Source organism: Rhamphochromis sp. 'chilingali', assembly GCF_963969265.1.
Source record: "Rhamphochromis sp. 'chilingali' genome assembly, chromosome: 7".
Lineage (NCBI taxonomy): Eukaryota > Metazoa > Chordata > Actinopteri > Cichliformes > Cichlidae > Rhamphochromis > Rhamphochromis sp. 'chilingali'.
In genome coordinates this window covers 41,843,359-41,862,104 of record NC_137934.1, presented here as the reverse complement: position 1 = coordinate 41,862,104, position 18,746 = coordinate 41,843,359, and the positions used below count along the sequence as shown (strand labels likewise).

Here is an 18,746-nt window from a genome sequence, read left to right as displayed (position 1 = left end):
TGCGGTTCTTTCACACCAGCTACACTAGAGGACTATACCTGGTCTGAACCTTCATGTTCAGAGAACACTCTCAGGTATATCTTGAGGATCTGCGTGTTCATGTGATTTATATTCTTTGCTATATATATGCAACAACGTCCAATGTTACATGTTAGTCAACTTCATTTACATTAATTAACCTCCAGCTTTCGAAACTTAAGTTTTCATATTTCCTTGAACCACTTCAATGCACCTTTTCTAATTCGTGTTTTACCAGGGGTCCGCGAAGGCGCTTCGTTGGCATTTTACGGCCTCCGATTGGTTCGATTTGTGTTATTTGCACCACGTGACACCAGACATGGCCGCCAGCGAGCCGAGTAAAGACGGTAAGTGTGACTTTTTAAACGTGTCCGCGGCTTTATTGCTGATATCTGGTGGTCTGCGTGCAAAGCTTTGGGTGTCGGTGACTCTCCGAGTCTGTGGGAATTCACAATCAGCAGAAAAAAGGCTAAAAAAAAATCAGAAAAGCAGGCGGGAACCCGCCCGGCTAAGCTAGCAGGCTAGGGAATAGCTCAGAATCAGAATGGGGTTTATTGCCAAATGTTGAGCAGGTTTACAACATTAGGAAATTGCTGCGGTGCTTCAGTGCAAACATACTGTTATAAATAGCACTTAAATAGACATGAAAAAATAAAAGTAGGGATAAGAATTAAAAGTGCTACGTAGAAAGATATATACATGAGTGCAGGTGGTGATCAGTGCCAAACATGGAATGATGCAGTGAACACAGCGTAGGGTCATGTGTTAGTGGCGGGGACAGTCGTACGTTTATTGTTCATGTGTCCAACAGCAGAGGGGAAGAAACTGTTCTTATGGCGAGAGGTTCTGGTGCGAATGGACCGGAGCCTCCTGCCTGAGGGGAGCAGGTCAAACAGACTGTGTCCAGGGTGAGAAGGGTCAGCTGTGATCCGAGCTGCACGCCCCAGTGTCCTGGAGGTGTACAGGTCCTGCAAAGATGGGAGTCTGCAGCCAATCACCTTCTCAGCAGAGCGCACAACACGCTGCAGTCTCTGTTTGTCCCTGATAGTGGCTCCAGCGTACCACACGGTGATGGAGGAGGTGAGGATGGACTCGATGATTGCGGTGTAGAACTGCATCATCGTCCGTGTTGGCAGGTTGAATTTCTTCAGCTGCCTCAGGAAGTACATCCTCTGCTGGGCTTTCTTGATGACGGAGGTGATGGTGGGCTCCCACTTCAGGTCCTGGGTGATGGTGGTACCCAGGAAGCGGAATGAGTCCACAGAGGTGATGGGGGTGTCAGTCAGGATGATGGGGGGGAGTGGGGCTGTGTGCTTCCTGAAGTCCACAATAATCTCCACTGTCTTCTGGGCATTCAGCACCAGGTTGTTGTGGCTGCACCAGGACACCAGACGTTCAACCTCCCTCCTGTAGGCAGACTCGTCCCCGTCCGAGATGAGTCCAATAACGGTGGTGTCATCTGCAAACTGGGCTGCTAACTCTGATTATACAGCAATCTCTATATTCAGTCAGTATCCTCAGTCTGACAACTGCGAAGTTTATTCAGGATTTAACAGCGTGTAAAGTCTGAGCTCGATTAATGAGTTATTTAATCAATTAATCAATTTTTTTAAACTTTTAGATCATAGTTTTGTCCCCACGGGTGATGAAAATAATTGTATACAGACAGATTTTTGTAGATCAGAGGGAAATGCTTCTTCATGCCAGGCTGTACATTCTCGCTTCCGCTTGGTTTTGACTCACCTGGTCTGGAGTAGAGTGTGTGTGTTGTATATAAGGTGTAGTCTCTCTTCTGCTTTCTCAGGTAAGGACTCCGAGCCGCTGGTCTGCCTGTTCTGCTCTGAGTCCGTCCCACCGCCGCAGAAAGACGTCCTCCTCAGACACCTGCTGATGGAGCACAAGCTTGTCATCGCCGACGTCAAACTCATGGCAGACGTCCCAAAGTACGAGCCACACATGCTCCGGCTCACTCGTTTAACTCTCGGGAACACGTTTGGATGTTTTTAGCATTTGGAACTCGATCATTTCACCAAAGACTTCCTGTAATTATTTGGGGTGATGGGGGGAAACCCTTACCTTACAAGTATACATATATACAACAAGTCCAGCATGTCCACGCCTGTTAGTGTGCTGCCTTTATGAACCGTGACGAAGTGTTTCTGTGCGCCGGTAAACCTGGCTGTGAGTCGGTTTTACTGAGGAGTTTCCTCCATCAGGTACTTGCTGTACTGGAAGGGCAGATTCCTCGAGCAGCCGCTCACAGATTTCTGCAGCGTCATCAAAACCAACTCCACGGGCCCAGTCGGTGAGTTCACTCAAACCCACAGAGGACCTGACCTTTCAAAGTGAACCACGTACACTTCCTCCAGCTCTGATTAATGACTCATTAAAAACTCTTCTTCCTCGCTGACCTGACAGAGGAGCAGGAGGACTACTTCCTGCTGTGTGACGTCCTTCCAGAAGACAGAGTCCTCCGAGAGAAGCTGCAGCAGAAACGACTGGTGAGGAGACGTGAGACTCGGAGCATCCTGAGTGAATCTTGTGCTGCTGAAAGTTTCGTTTCTTTTAAACTTTATTTTGAGGCAAAGTCTGAAAATCAGGCAAAATCAGAAAAATTGCAGATTTGAGTGATGATTTGACACGCTTTGTGTCGTTGTAACCTCTGCACTTTAAATATCTGAGCACTCTGAGGTAGTTTTCTGAAGAATTCCTCTGAGCTCTTCTTCTGTGCTCCCACAGGAGGAGGTCCTGGAGCAGCAGCCGAAGGAGCGAGACGACAGCAGCTTCCATCGTCTCTGCATGTTCTGCAGCGAAGAGTTCACGGGAAACAGGTAAAGTGCCGCAGGATTCCCATCAGTCCTGGAAACCTCACGTGTGTTAGATTAAAGCAGACAGAAGGCAGAGCTTCCTGAAATCATGTGACTAAAAGCTTCTTTGCTTCCTGTAGTCATCTCTTATGATCCAACCCCCAAAAAGCTGCTTTGATGCATAATTCCATAAACATCATTCAGTGACATGTCTGAGCCTGAACCAAGAAGCTGATCTGAGACCAGTGCAGCTCCTCATCCTTCTTCCTCTCCTGCTAAGGGTCAGGTCTCAGACCTGTGCAGGTGTGTGCTGGTTCATGAATGGCATGAAGGTGTGACTGGCTTCTCACTGGTGTTTACCACAGTTCTTGTGTGGATCTGTGTCTTTACCTCCAGTTAAGCTTCCATCCATCCATTTTCAGTCACTGTGTTGGTTCGCAGATGCTCGGCCTCCCTCTGCACAGCCACCACCTCCAGCTCCTTGTGGGAGGACGCCGAGAGACATAACCCGTGTCTATGAGGTGCCGTAAGGGACATTATTACTGAAATGCTCTCACACACACTACTGAAACGCTCTCACACACACTACTGAAAACCAAGAAGATTTCAATTGAACAGGAAGGTACTTTAGCTGCACAGGAAGGTGAGGAAAAACAAATAACACATTAATGCACAGCTAACACCGCGGTGACATCTACAACAGTCTGTTAGAGGTATAATTGAAAAATCTTTTGCCTTCATCAGTGACTATCCAAACATTGTTGTAGGGTAGCAGCCTATTGCAACAAGTCGGGGCATCCTGGCTATGCTAGCTGCCCGTATAATCTGGAAAGACTGTGTCTGACAGTACCTCATCTACAATGAAATTACATCGGATCCTTGTAATTTTTTACATACATTCTTTGTTGTTTGAGGTGAGAACCAATGAAGAAGATGTTGAAAGATTTTTTACTTGTGCTCTGCAATGTATTGGGGCGCTCCAAAATGAAAATTCGGACAATATCAGACAAGAGCGGCTTTATAGAGAGCTAGATGATCATACACGAACTCCATCAGAATTTCTTGCTGCTGTATCTCGATATGATCCCAATAATAGGGTTGCCACCAACCTACTAGGATCCTTGTATAGATGCTTTTGCAGCTTGCTACAGTGGGGCAAAAAAGTATTTAGTCAGCCACCGATTGTGCAAGTTCCCCCACTTAAAATGATGACAGAGGTCAGTAATTTGCACCAGAGGTACACTTCAACTGTGAGAGACAGAATGTGAAAAAAAAATCCATGAATCCACATGGTAGGATTTGTAAAGAATTTATTCGTAAATTAGGGTGGAAAATAAGTATTTGGTCACCTCAAACAAGGAAAATCTCTGGCTCTCACAGACCTGTAACGTCTTCTGTAAGAAGCTTTTCTGTCCCCCACTCGTTACCTGTATGAATGGCACCTGTTTGAACTCATCATCTGTATAAAAGACACCTGTCCACAGCCTCAAACAGTCAGACTCCAAACTCCGCCATGGCCAAGACCAAAGAGCTTTCGAAGGACACCAGGAAAAGTATTGTAGACCTGCACCAGACTGGGAAGAGTGAATCTACAATAGGCAAGCAGCTTGGTGTGAAAAAATCAACTGTGGGAGCAATCATCAGAAAATGGAAGACATACAAGACCACTGATAATCTCCCTCGATCTGGGGCTCCACGCAAGATCTCATCCCGTGGGGTCAAAATGATCATGAGAACGGTGAGCAAAGATCCCAGAACCACACGGGGGGACCTGGTGAATGACCTGCAGAGAGCTGGGACCAAAGTAACAAAGGTCACCATCAGTAACACACTACAACGGCAGGGAATCAAATCCCGCAGTGCCAGACGTGTTCCGCTGCTGAAGCCAGTGCATGTCCAGGCCCGTCTGAAGTTTGCCAGAGAGCACATGGATGATACAGCAGAGGATTGGGAGAATGTCATGTGGTCAGATGAAACCAAAGTAGAACTTTTTGGTATAAACTCAACTCGTCGTGTTTGGAGGAAGAAGAATACTGAGTTGCATCCCAAGAACACCATACCTACTGTGAAGCATGGGGGTGGAAACATCATGCTATGGGGCTGTTTTTCTGCCAAGGGGACAGGACGACTGATCCGTGTTAAGGACAGAATGAATGGGGCCATGTATCGTGAGATTTTGAGCCAAAACCTCCTTCTAGAGCAGGGCGATATGGCCAAAAATATTTATCACGATATATATTTGAAAATTTGCGATAACGATATAACCGACGATATAATTGATGCGAGACAAAATACAACTCCACAACATTACTAGTGCAAAAAGACAACCTTCCATTTATTTTCACTTAAACAAGAAGCTGGTTTTTATGTACATTAAAGCTTTATAAAAATGTAACAGTGCAAATGCAAATTCCTTGCTGAAAGTTTAACCAAAAGGCATTTCCAGTAGAAATGGGCTGACATATCCTGAGCATAACCATGTATAATATCCACTGAAGTTAAAAAGAGGTGCTTTGCAACATTAAACTGCAGTGTGCAGTACACATTTTTCGGACCATAAGGTGCACAGGATTATAAGGCACATTAAGCGAAACAAAGCAGTCAGATAAATCAAACTTTATTAAACTCATTCTTCTTGCTTCCTCCACTTCTGTACCATTGATTCATTAATGTTGAATTCTCTGGCAGCTGCTCTATTCCCATGTTGTTGCAGTATATTAATGACTAACCTCGTATTGTGGATGGATTATCTCAGTTGTTCTCCTGACTGAAGTTTGGTCCGTTTACAGCATCCTGCCATGCGATTGCATTTGTCTCTAACCATGAAGAACCTTCACGTTAACTTTTATAAGTGGAAAAGTGTTAGTGTTCGTCCTCCAGCTTCACTGCTTATGTTATGCTAACATAGCTGTGTCGCTAGCGATCACGTAGCACATCATTATATACCAGCTAGCCCAACTTCAGTAACCCTACAAACGTCACTGCTGTTTAGTTTCCTGTCTTCATTTATGCTGGAAGTGACAGCAGAGCTGTACGTTTGATTTTTTTTTTCAGAAATCTCTCAGTCAGAACATGCTATATCATGCTTAGGTAACTAGCGAAACTAGCGAGCTAACTTCCGCTAGCTTCCTGCTAACTTCTAACTCCGTTAAATGTAATAACTTTTGTTTTCATGGATGCCTGGAAGTTAAACTTTATAGTTACACCTGGTAAAGCAGCAATGCTGATCGTTTTATTAAAGATGAAAGAATTTAGACAGTTTTTAACTCTCAGTGATGCTGCAGTGTTGTTTGACCTGAAGCATACGGAGCTTAGGACCCAGATTACTCCCAGATTTAAGAGCATCTTAGTCCGACAAATACGACAATAACGACGGCCGCTTGCATGTTCTGCAAAAAAATGTGCTTTGTTGTGTATCTGACGGACAAACACCAAACCAGTTCCACATCACTGAAGTTGCACCATTTTTACAAACCAATTCTGGTTCATCTGTTTCACTCAACGACCGGCCATGTGCGTATGAAAACAAAGGCACTGCGCATGCGCGTTTTACTCCCATTCTATCGCGATATTTCATTTTCCTATCGTTGCCTAACATTATACCGGTATTATCGTGAACGGTATAATATGGCCCAGCCCTACCTCCTTCCATCAGTGAGAACTTTGAAGATGAAACGAGGCTGGGTCTTCCAACATGACAATGATCCAAAACACACCGCCCGGGCAACAAAGGAGTGGCTCCGTAAGAAGCATTTGAAAGTCCTGGAGTGGCCTAGCCAGTCTCCAGACCTCAACCCCATAGAAAATCTGTGGCGGGAGTTGAAAGTCCGTGTTGCTCGGCGACAGCCCCAAAACATCACTGCTCTCGAGAAGATCTGCATGGAGGAATGGGCCAAAATACCAGCTACTGTGTGTGCAAACCTGGTAAAGACCTATAGTAAACGTTTGACCTCTGTTATTGCCAACAAAGGTTATGTTACAAAGTATTGAGTTGTATTTTTGTTATTGACCAAATACTTATTTTCCACCCTGATTTACGAATAAATTCTTTACAAATCCTACCATGTGGATTCATGGATTTTTTTTTTTCACATTCTGTCTCTCACAGTTGAAGTGTACCTCTGGTGCAAATTACTGACCTCTGTCATTATTTTAGGTGGGGGAACTTGCACAATCGGTGGCTGACTAAATACTTTTTTGCCCCACTGTACATGAATATGATGCTAGACAGAGATCTGCTTATGTGACCCACAGATTGTTACCCCCAACCACCTTGAGTGGTCATCCAGGTCGGCCACGATACACTATATCTGCTGAACAGATTTCTCACTTTGTTTCCATTGGTATGACATGGCAGAGAATTGCATCATGCTTTGGAATAAGTCGAAGAACCCTGTACAGACACAGACAAACTTTGGGAGTTGAGCCATTAAGCTATGTGGATATTTCAAATCAAGAACTGAATGGCCTTGTGACGGATATCCTACAGAACACTCCAAATGCAGGGGAAGTATACATTCTTGGAAGTCTGAGATCTCGTGGCTTAAGAGTTCAACGTTGGAGGGTCAGACAAAGTCTACAGGAAGTGGATCCTATTGGACGTGCATTTAGACGTCGTCATGCGATAAGGCGAAGGATCTATAGTGTTCAGGCCCCCAACCACTTATGGTAAGTTCACTGGTTTGAAACAAATGATCAGGCCTTGTGTTTAAAAGTATTAACACAATCATCTGGGACTCTCCTCAGCTCTTACTGGGACAGTGGCGCGGCTGCCCCTCTGTTGGTCTTCCTTGGTCTCTTGTGTTCTGGGGGCCTCTGGATGTCTGGAGTTTTGATCTCCTCCATACCTGCTTCATACCCTGGAGGACGGGGCTGTGGCTCCCCCACACCCTCTAGCAGATTATTACATGGAGAAACCTTTGGAATGCAAGCATGCTGATCCACACAGGTGTACACACGGGTATTCACAGACGCGGACTAAAGCTTTCTTGGCTGCTGCCTCAAAGCACATTGTGCGCTGTCTATCTTGCGTGCTGCACAATATCGTTTATTATTTAGTATCTACTGATATTTACTGCTAGCTAGTTTATTGTGATGGTGCCTTTTTTTTTATTATGTTGCTCTTTGTTGTTTGCTTTCTCTTCTGTTTTTTTTCTCCATACAGGTGACCCAGGTGTGTTTTTTTTTTTTTTTTTTTTTCTTCTTTCTTCCCCCCCTTCTCACCGTCTCTTCTCCCCTTTGGTTTTCTTTCTCTCCCTCTCTTTCTTTCATTCTTTCTCCCTGTCCTATCCCCCAGTCATGTCTGTCCCGTTTGTAGCAACTGAAAATAAAATAAATTCATAATTATAATAAAGGTCAATCAAATGGACCAATATGGCAAGGCCATGATGATCCACTTGGTAAAATAAATCCGCTTGGCATCTTTCTTGGCCTTAAGACAACAATTCTGATGGCTAAAGATCCAAACGGGACACAAAAAAAAAAAAAAAAAAGTATTAACACAATACATTAAAATTAAAGGTCCTTCATTCAAAACATTACTGAAGTTAATCTGTATGATCAGCATAAGATAATAATAATAATAATAATAATAATAATAATAATAATAATAATAATAATAATAATAATAATAATAATAAAAAATAACGATAACCAAAAAAACTGAAATTGATATAAGTATGTTAAATATTTGGGGGATTCATAGTACATCAATTTAGATGTTGTCTAATGTATATACTGTTGAGTTGTTTAATCCTTTATTTCACATCACAATTTTAATCTCTAACATCGATTGTGCCAGGTAAACGTAGTGTGGAAAAAGACATTTTATGCCACTGTGTGTATGTGTGTGCACGTGCAAGCACGTGTGTGCTTGCACGCAAACTCCTCCAGCATAATGTGTTCATACCCTGCCAAAGCCGTAAGTGTTACCTAATGCAAAATCAAACTTTCTCCTTGAACAGCTGGTATGAAACATGCAGTGGCAGCCTAATGCAGTTAACACACGTGTTGGCAAGAGGGAAAATTGGTGTAGAAGAGAAGTCATCGTCTCCTCTATGAATGAACTCAATCGAGGGTGCTGGGGAAAAGCCAATAGGTGGCACCGCAGTTGCTCCAGTTGCAAAGGCCAATATCTTCTGTAATTTGGAAGGTCCTTCTTCTTCTGCATAAAACAGAGAAGGAAAAAAGTGTTAAAAGGTTATTTCATTTGGCCAACATAAATTGTCAGTGAGTACTAATCTAAAGCAAGAATCTTAATGACTGTTATTGCAATGACTATAGAGCATGCTTTTCATCTTTCAATAGTCTCAAAGAACTATGTAAAAATGTTACTACAACCAAGAGGGTAATGTGGTGTTATTGTTATATGAGTAAATGGTAAATGGCCTGCATTTGTATAGCGCTTTTCTAGTCCATAGGACCCCAAAGCGCTTTACACTACATTCAGTCATTCACCCATTCTCACACACTGGCGATAGCAAGCTACATTGTAGCCACAGCTGCCCTGGGGCGCACTGACAGAGGTGAGGCTGCCGGACACAGGCGCCACCGGGCCCTCTGACCACCACCAGCAGGCAAACACGGGGTTAGTATCTTGCCCAAGGACATTTGGCATGCAGCCAGGATGCAGCCTGGGATCAAACCACCGACCTTCTGATTAGTGGCTGACCTGCTCTGCCGCCTGAGCTACAGCCAGCTACAGAGTATGTTATTTAAAATAAAGATTTCAGAAATGCTAACCTATAAATCGTTACATCTATTTATTGTGCACTAAAGTGACAATTACCTTCTGCATCTTGGAGATAGTCTCTCCAGAAGGTAACAACCATCTCCTCAGCAGCTCTTCTGTTGCTTCCTTCTGGAGATAGATGAATGTTGAAAAGATCATCCACCTGGTCAGCAGTCAGCATTTGTGGCTCATAGCAGAACAGAGGGCGAAAACTGTCTGGATGCCTCCTCATTTTCTCGAGAACCCCAAGAGTTTTCAGACCTTCACAAAATCTGGATAAACAGCACAAAGAAATTTTATTCAATAATTCTGCAAAAGAAACTTGAACATAAGTTTCTTGGTGTGATTATAGATGATAAATTAAACTGGAAGTCTCATATAAATCATATACATAACAAAATTTCAAGAAGTGTCTCAATCTTGAGTAAAGTAAAACACATTCTGGACCACAAATCACTCCACATTCTCTATTGTTCCCTGATTGCACCGTATTTGAATTACTGTGCAGAGGTTTGGGGCAATACTTAAAAATGTTCGCTATCATCAATCTTTATATTACAAAAAAGGGCCATAAGGATAATCCATAAAACTGGTTACAGAGATCATACAAATCCACTATTCTTAAAATCAAAAATTCTAAAATTCACAGATCTGGTTCATTTTCTCACAGCACAAATTATATATAAAGCAATAAATAACCTGCTTCCTGACAATATTCTAAAAATGTTTTCTAAAAGGGAACGGGGATACAATTTGAGGGGGGAATTAAATTTAAAACATCCTCGTATCCGTACAACATTAAAAAGTTTTTGCATCTCTGTGTGTGGAGTGAAGCTGTGGAACAGACTAAGTAAAGATATGAAGCAATGTCCAAGCATGGCGCAGTTTAAAAAGCGGTTTAAGGATATGGTTTTTACAGGGTTTGTTGGTATGGGTATATGTATGTATGTGTGTGTGTGTGTGTGTGTGTGTGTGTGTGTGTGTGTGTGTGTGTGTGTGTGTGTGTATATATATATGTATATGTATATGTATGTATGTATGTATATATATATATATATAATTGTAGGTTGTGTATCCTTCAGGTGTTAATGGGGTTATTGAAAATGTGTATATGTGTGTATATACGTAGGTATGGATAGATAGAAACATATATGTGTATATATTAAAAAAAAAAAAAAATTACACATAACATATAATATAATTACAAGGAGGTATTTCTGTAGTCTATTGATACTAGATAGTGGAAAAGGGGTGGGATTAAATAAGCTTATGCTTCTTCCTGCTCCTTTTTGAACATGGACGTTATTTGGAGTTGTGGTTGCTCGTTTTCCTTTTGTTTGCTTTGTTCATTTGTCTCTTTTAATTCTATTTTTTTTTTATACTTTTTCAACATGTTCAAAATAAAGATTCAATCAATCAATCAATCAATCAATTTCATGCTTCTAAGTTAATTGTATATTATCAATTTGGCACAATCAATTATACTAGGTTATTAACTGGCCATTTTGATTAATAGGTAAGATTTTTATCACCATTTTAATTAATCTGAAAAACACAGAATGCCCAAATACCTTTTGAAATGGACCTTGAACCCTGTGGATGACCTGAAACATGACAATGTCATGTACCAGCAGATCCCTGTCTCTTAGTGAACGCATAGGCCTCAGGCATCCTGCATTGGCCAAGTAATCAAGCAGAGGTTCTTTTGACTTTTCAAGGTCCTCAAGGGTTGTACTTTGAGATATCTAGCATCACAAAGAGCAGAGGAAGGGCTTGTTATGGAAGTAGTCTTATAACCTATTAGAAGGAACCCAGCCAACAGTGGTCTACACAATCACAATATGCCCAAGCGTACATTGGAAGTCAAATGACTACACATATTTTTTTAATATGTTTACAATGTGCTTAAAAAAAATGAGAAAATATACTCTTTCGTCTACCCTTATCTGCTGAGTCTTAGTTTAATACAGCAGCAACATATAAAAACTTGGCATTCAGCAATGGCCAGACTGATCCGGATAAACACTCCCTGCAAAAGAAAACTGGAACACAAACTATTTCCAATTCACTATAAGATTTATAAAATAAACATATAGAGACCTTTTTGACTTTTTCAAAGAGTTCCAGGTCAGCTATGTCTTCCAGGGCTGGATTTGCTGAATTTCCAACCAGAAGGGAAAATACTGTTGGTGACAGAAAGTTAGGTGGTGGACCACCATGTACCAAGCTCACTGCAATGGCTCTGCCAGAGATGTAGTACCAGTCCCCTCTGAGAGCTGCAAAGCAACAGAATAAAAGGAAAAGCAAAATTGTCAGTAATGTTGCCTGTAAAAATAAATATCAGTTAAACAGTTCCCGTATTAATCTTAGAAAAATAGGTAATTACCAGTACTGTCAAGAGCCAAGTTCTTGCAGTTTTCTTTCCCCTCAAACATGGCTGACCTGGCAATGGTGTCCATCAATAGTCTCAAGAATTCCCTCCTTGGCCCACCTAAATCAACCCCTTCCTCATTTTTCCCCATATCATCTGAGAATTTCACACAGATCATCAAGTTGGGATCATAAGATAGCCTTTGAAAACCACGCAAGGCTCCCTCCCACACAGCAGAGCGATTTATATTAAATTTGCACTGCTGTTTTGTGCTAATTTTGCTTGATAGTTCCAGCAGTATCTCTTGAACAGGGACTTTTTGTGCACTAAAAAAAGAAAATAAAACAAAAAATAAAATATATCAGCCATGTAGTCATGTTACAGAATTTGAGAATATGTGTCACACTGATCATAGAGAGTTAAAGCTTTAAAGGTTTATATTGATTTGACAATTCTGGAAAGCCCAAATTATGTCTCAAACTCAAATTCTGTATGTTTGTTACTCACATCTGATTCTCCAAGCTCGCAATTATAGCTTGATTTAAATCCTCATCATCTGAAGAATCGCCAGAAAGCGATGCCACGAGAGTTAAATATGAAGAATAATCTTCATCATTAACGCTCATGGCAGGCATGTCTTCACTTCTTGCATTGAAATCTCTGCTTTGACTGCTTGTGCTAGGTTTGTCATCACTTCTTGCCATGTAGCCTTCATCACAAATGCTGTTCCCATCACTTCCTTGCTTTGCTCGTTGCCTTTTACCAACACTCCTTCCAATACAGTTGGTCTTCTTCATCACTGCTAGTGCCAGGTTTATCACCTTTAACATGACTTCTTAACCTTGTAGTGACTTGGCTGCTCATGTCTTGTTGGATTTTTGAACTATCAACTTCAAAACAATCATTGTCACTGTCCTTATCAGTTGCACAACTGCTTAATGCTGATTTGGAGCTGATGTGGGAAGGATCTTTGTCTTCATCTGATTCACTCTTCAACAGAGAAAGACCAAAAACATATATCAAAAGCAAGTAATTATAGCTTATCTTAAAAATATTAAAATAAGAAATATCCATATTGATTGCTCCCAAACACTTGTTTTAAATAAATATATTCTATTTTGGTAGAAGCCCAATTGTTGACATGGTTTTTTCCCAAATCATGATTACTTTTCATTCTTTTAGGAACTTACTAAAAGTGTCCTTGATGGCCTTACATAGAGGGCTTTGGTGACACCAGCTTATTGCCACAAGCCATTAGAAACTCGAGGCTACAAAAAATAAATAGGGAGAACAGCAATTGCTAATTAGTTAAATATTTTATTATATTCTGTTCTGTTTGTGTGTATGCTTTTATGACTTTTAAATTCTACTGGTATAGTTCATATGTTTTTATAATGATGAATAATATTTTAAACTTCTTTACTTTGGTATATTATCTTTAAGTACAAGTCATTACATGAATACACACAGTAACAATAAACAATAGTATTTTACCTGACATCCTCTGGAAGGCGTTCACCAAAGCTTTCCTTGAGGTGTTTCACGACAGTTTGGTTGTCCCAGGTCTTCTGGAATTCAAAAGCACTGAGGATGTGCCCATGTTTGTGTAACCATAATTTTGAACCTTGTTTGCACACTACTCCCCAGGATGGAGTTGGAAGTAGTATAACATCTTTGTTGAAATGGTCATGCTGCTGGGCCATAGCTCTGAAATATAAATATAACTATTAGATACCATAAACAACAGCAAGTGATGACTAATAATACTGAGATGCAGAACACTATCCAATCCCCTACACAGAATGCTTTCATAGACAAAATTGTTGTAGTTAGGCAAACATAAGGGTTAATTTTATATACTTTTTTTTTTTATACTTTTCCGAGAATACGTGCTTCTTTTGTGGTTCGGATTCCTGACATTTCTTTGGAGGTGGAGGAAAACCAAAGTAATTGCTTAAAGGAGCGTCTTCGACATCTTTAAGAGTTCTAAACAAATGTCTGTCCTCCTCCAGAAAATCCTATGTACGCAAACACGCGTTGCAACTTCTTATCTTGTGCGCGTCTTTTGTTTTGACAGCGAATGCTCACCTGCGGACCACTTATGTGCAGCCCTGGTTATTTAGCTCGTCATTTTGCAGCCACAGAAATTCTTTGTCCATGAAACCATAAAGCTGCACTTTCTTTTTGCCTTATAGTTTGATTTGTCCTAACTTTTCCGTTTTGTGGTAAGCTTTTCTTTGGCTGTCACTTCTTCACCCTGACCTGTCTTATTTGGCTCAGCAGAACTAAAATATATATACTGCTGCTTTTACACACACACACATAAGCTCAGCGATTCTCTGCGCGATCAACCTCTCACATGTTTAAGCTTGCTGCGGGAGATTTCACTTGTCATGTTTGCGTAGTAAGCTAACGATTAATAAGACGATGTCAGAGGAATTGGTGCACAAATTATCATCACTCACAGATCAGTGCTGTCGCTCTCTATACACAGTTCGCGCGATTGCAAAGTGAAAGCAAAAAACAAGCGCAAATTCAAACGCGACTTCAATATGTCACATATTGACAGTGGCTCACCGATGCCAATGACATAATTACCCAGCTACATTTCTGAAAGAATGCAAAAGCATTGACATATATTTTTCCTTCCTACGATAGCCCGACGGGCAGGGCAGAGAGAGATTTTGTTACCTTGGAAAAATCGCTAGCCCTGGGACGTCGGGCTAGCGATTTTGCGAGCCCTGCAGTATATTCTTAAATATCAGACTATTACATATGGCCCCATTTCAGGCAAGTGAATACAAACTCATTAAACTTTGTAACTACCTTTTTCTTCTGGTGCCTGATGTCCAGCTGCCGAAGCATTGCCGAGTTTGATAACGTGGTGCAGGTGCACATTCTCTCCTGACTGTAGATGTCGCTGGCATGGGCAAGCTGCTACGTTGACGTGAGGGAAAGAGGGATGTTAAGTGACTATCCAGTCCGTCCACACTGGTACTTGCAACAGGTTGCTGCCCCACGACTGTCGCATTTGACAAAGTTCTGATGGTCTCTGCTGAGGCTAATATACTGTTGAGTAATGCGGCTGCTTCACTTAGGCTACTAGCAGGTTGCTGAGTAGACAACTGTGTAGTGGTTTGAAGCGTACCACTTTTTCCCTCACTTTCCTGGTCTGGACACAACTTCCTGTTCAACTGAAACGCCTTCCTGTTCAACTGAAACGCCTTCCTGTTCAACTGAAATGCCTTGGATTTTCAGTAGTGTGCGTGAGAGGGTTTCAGTAGTGTGCGTGTGAGAGGGTTTCAGTAGTGTGCGTGAGAGGGTTTCAGTAGTGTGCGTGTGAGAGAGCGTTTCAGTTGTGTGTGTGTGTGTGTGTGTGTGTGTGTGTGTGTGTGTGTGTGTGTGTGTGTGTGTGTGAGAGAGGTAAAATTTCAGTAGTGTGTGTGTGAGAGCGTTTCAGTAATAATGTCCCTTACGGCACCTCATACGTGTCCGCTCCGGGTCTCCTCACATTTGGACATGCAGCGGCCCATGGCGAGGGAGGCTGCTTCCCTCTGTCTGCCACTATGGGCACGCTGCATGGATCTTGAAGTCTTGTCCAAATGGGAACTTCTGGACGAAGCCCAAAGGACTGCAGTGCAGTGCTAACAGTGATGATGTCAGCTGATGTTTTCTTTTGTTTATTAAAAATGGCTCCACGTGCTGTTTCCAGGTGGTCTCTGCTGAACCACATGGCCAGAGAGCATTCCTTCAGCATCGGACTGCCGGACAACATCGTCTACTGCAGCGAGTTCCTCGACACGCTGCAGGACAAACTGGACAGGTACGCTAATCGTTGCTTTTTATTCACAGCGTTAAGTTTTGTTTCGCGCGCCTTTTCATTTTGCTCCCCTCGCTTCAGTCTGCAGTGTCTGTACTGCGAGAAAACGTTTCGAGATAAAACCACGCTGAAGGAAAAAAGCTCACCGCCGCATCAGCGCCAAAAACCACGAGTACGACCGCTTCTACGTCATCAACTACCTGGTAAAGCCCAGCGACACACTCGCCACACGCTTCCACGTCAGGATAAACGAAGCAGTTCTGTAGAAGCAAACGCACGACCTGAATGTATTGTTCCGATTTTAAAGCGTCCCTCCTGTCCTGTCAGGAACTGGGAAAAACGTGGGAGGAGCTGCAAAGCGAAGATGACCGTGAGCTGGCGGATGATGAGGATGAGTAAGTATCCTCATGTAGCTCTGTGAGGACGGCATTAACTAAAGTGTCCTGATGCATGTCATACACACTGCTCTGTGTCGTGTTAAAGGCAAAAACCGGGCCGGGCTGCACTTGCATGTAATACCAGTTTTTTACCACCAGATGGTGCAGTTACTGGGTGTAACGTTTATTTTAAACCAACACGACATCACCAGTCTGAGCACGCTTGATCTCCAGCGCTAACCAGGTGCTGAACCAGGTGCTGTGAGCTCGGGGTAGCTGTGGATCAGGAGGTGCAGCGAAAGGTTGGAGGTTTGATCCCCGGCTCGATCCCAGATACTGAACCTTGGGTTGTCCCTCCTGAGAATATTCTCATTTATTGCGTCAGCCTGGATACAAAAGTTTAAATCAAGTCCACTTCCTACTCCTCCTCTGATCCTGTGTGAATGCTTTCAGTCTTCAGCTCGTTTCATCTCCGTATCGTCCGCAGTGATTGGTCGGACTGGCAGGCTCATCCGGTCTCTGCAGTGTGTCTGTTCTGTGATCACCAATCGGAGACGTTGGAGCAGATCTACGCGCATATGAAGGTACGGGAACGTAGAAGTTTCAGAGAAGGAAAATATCGTTTTCTGCTTTTCATCCCTGAAACGATTCTGCAAAGCATTCTGGGAGAACGGAGACAGTGCACACTAACAGGAAACGATCTGCTTCCTGAGGTCTCTGCAAACGCATGAATCCATCGTAAGCACAAAACATGGATTTTACTCAAAAAGTGCCCTCACACACAGATGGACCGAAGCTGAAGAGCCTTTTATTTTGAAAAGGTTCCAAATAAATACATGATTGTCAAAACTTTAACAAGTGTGTGTGTGTGTGTGTGTGTGTGAGACCTCCTGCTGACCAAAAGGATCATAAAAGCAGGAAGCTTACAACAGAAGAAACAGATCTGTCAGGATGCATCTGCAATAAAAGCTCCCCCAGCACAGAGTGGCTGGAGAGGTCAGAGACAAAGGAACGTCTTGATCCTATAGGTTGAACTCAGACCGTACAAATTTAAGAAACACAATGACAACATTCAACAATTAGACTTAACACTCGTGAACAATAAATCAAATCTAGGATTGGACGTCGACTGCAGTCAGATTTTGTCGTTGATTAAACGTTCTGATGGTTTAAAGTTAGAACCAGTTTCCCAAACGTGACTCTAAGTTTCTGCTCACGAGTGACGAGTTTACCTGAGAGGCAGAAAAGTTTCTCTCTGCTTTCTGGTTTTGTTATTTATGAAGTCTGTAACCAGCGTCGCGGCGTTGCGTCACCCTGACGTCTTTCTGTTTCGTGATTGTTTTGCAGGAGGCTCACGGCTTCGACCTCCTTAAGACCGAGCTCGGTGAGTGAAATCTCCGTGGTCATTCGAGCGCAGTTTCCTTCTATTTCTTCCTTCTGAGTGTTTCTAATGTTCTGTCCTCCCTCAGACCTCAAGTTCTACCAGCAGGTCAAACTGGTGAACTTCATCCGGCGGCAGATCCATCAGAGCCGCTGCTACGGCTGCACGCGGATGTTCGACTGCCGGGCGGACACCCTGCGTCACATCGCGGCTGAAGGTCACGTGATGAAACTGCCAGAGATGTCCGCCTGGGACCAGCCGCAGTAGGTTTAACGAAGCGCCTGCAGAATTGACCAATGAGAGCGCGGGCTTTAAAGCTGGCGTCCAGCTGCTGATGAACGTGGTCAACGCCACAGATGTTTACACTTCATTTGGAGTATTTTTATCAGCTGATGAAAATGGCGTCCTTTTTTAAGTTGGGACTAATTTGAGCCTGAGCACTAAACTTCGTCTCGCTCCGCAGGTATTACTTCCCCACGTACGAGAACGACGCTCTCCTGTGCACGCTCTCTGACAGCGAGGAAGGCGACGGTGGCGAGGAGCATCGCGGCGAGGAGATCCCGGTCATCGCGGAGGACATCTCTAACCTGAGAGTCCTCAAGCAGCTGCTGAAGGAGCGAGGAGGCAGCAGCTAGGACCACAGACGGACACGTGTCATACGTTTGACTCAAAGTCGTCTCTGACGTCGGCTGAGCTCAGCTCATGGTGACCACATCCCACATGGCTGGAACGCAGCCGCACGGGTTTGAGTCCGGCCCTTTCCCTCTCAACTATTTCCTGTACGTCTCTACTTAGTAGAGATAAGAAGGTTTAAAAGAAGAGTCCTCTCCACAGCAGGACACGCGGACGCCATGATGTCCGCTGAAACGTAATTGCTCTGCCTCGTGCAATGAAGCTGAAACATGCGTTTTCTTGAGTATGAATTTCAGTACTCGAGTAAAAATGATTTTCTTTTGTAACTTGTAACTGAGCTGGATTCAGTGCTGTGGTGGACGAGCAGCTCATCGTCAAGAGAAGACGAGAGACTCTTTATTGTCATTGCAGAGTCACACTAGGAACAACAGCACTACACAATTGGAAACTGTCCCGCGTCGGCACTACGCACAATCAATCAACCTTTATTTATAAAGCACTTTTCATACACAAATGCAGCACAAAGTGCTTTACCTGGTTAAAAGCAGCCCACCCCACCCCGCCCTCCAACTCACTGCCAACACAAACAACACGACACAGGAACCTAAT

General features: G+C 43.0%; 1 protein-coding gene, 1 long non-coding RNA gene and 1 pseudogene across 6 annotated transcripts; 2 read left to right on the top strand and 1 right to left on the bottom strand.

Annotated features, from left to right (window-relative positions):
* The first annotated feature begins 281 nt into the window (after positions 1 to 281).
* On the top strand, positions 282 to 18,707 carry LOC308399682 (zinc finger protein 277-like; annotated as a pseudogene). Its single transcript, XR_013974818.1, has 12 exons — positions 282 to 365; positions 1,823 to 1,961; positions 2,235 to 2,323; positions 2,437 to 2,519; positions 2,758 to 2,849; positions 15,639 to 15,749; positions 15,828 to 15,949; positions 16,074 to 16,141; positions 16,611 to 16,707; positions 17,471 to 17,507; positions 17,593 to 17,767; positions 17,968 to 18,707. The product of XR_013974818.1 is annotated as a zinc finger protein 277-like (transcript).
* LOC308399683 lies at positions 2,934 to 8,339 on the top strand. The gene is made up of 3 exons (XR_013972238.1): positions 2,934 to 3,346; positions 7,080 to 7,493; positions 7,572 to 8,339. It is a non-coding gene; the product is annotated as an uncharacterized lncRNA (long non-coding RNA).
* LOC308399681 (G2/M phase-specific E3 ubiquitin-protein ligase-like) lies at positions 8,463 to 15,749 on the bottom strand. Of its 4 annotated transcripts, XM_080887047.1 has the most exons (9): positions 14,753 to 15,749; positions 13,421 to 13,633; positions 13,117 to 13,194; positions 12,434 to 12,916; positions 11,942 to 12,252; positions 11,656 to 11,831; positions 11,127 to 11,300; positions 9,613 to 9,827; positions 8,463 to 8,988 (listed from the first exon to the last, which is right to left on the bottom strand). In XM_080887047.1, exons 4-8 carry the CDS (start codon positions 12,754 to 12,756, stop codon positions 9,819 to 9,821), a joined length of 993 nt encoding a protein of 330 aa, XP_080743173.1. In that variant the 5' UTR covers positions 12,757 to 12,916; positions 13,117 to 13,194; positions 13,421 to 13,633; positions 14,753 to 15,749; the 3' UTR covers positions 8,463 to 8,988; positions 9,613 to 9,818. The 4 variants fall into 4 exon arrangements, with proteins under 4 accessions (XP_080743173.1, XP_080743174.1, XP_080743171.1 ...); XM_080887048.1 differs by lacking the exon at positions 11,127 to 11,300 and having other exon boundaries at positions 8,465 to 8,988; XM_080887045.1 differs by lacking the exons at positions 8,463 to 8,988; positions 9,613 to 9,827 and having other exon boundaries at positions 10,495 to 11,300.
* Positions 18,708 to 18,746: the final 39 nt, after the last annotated feature.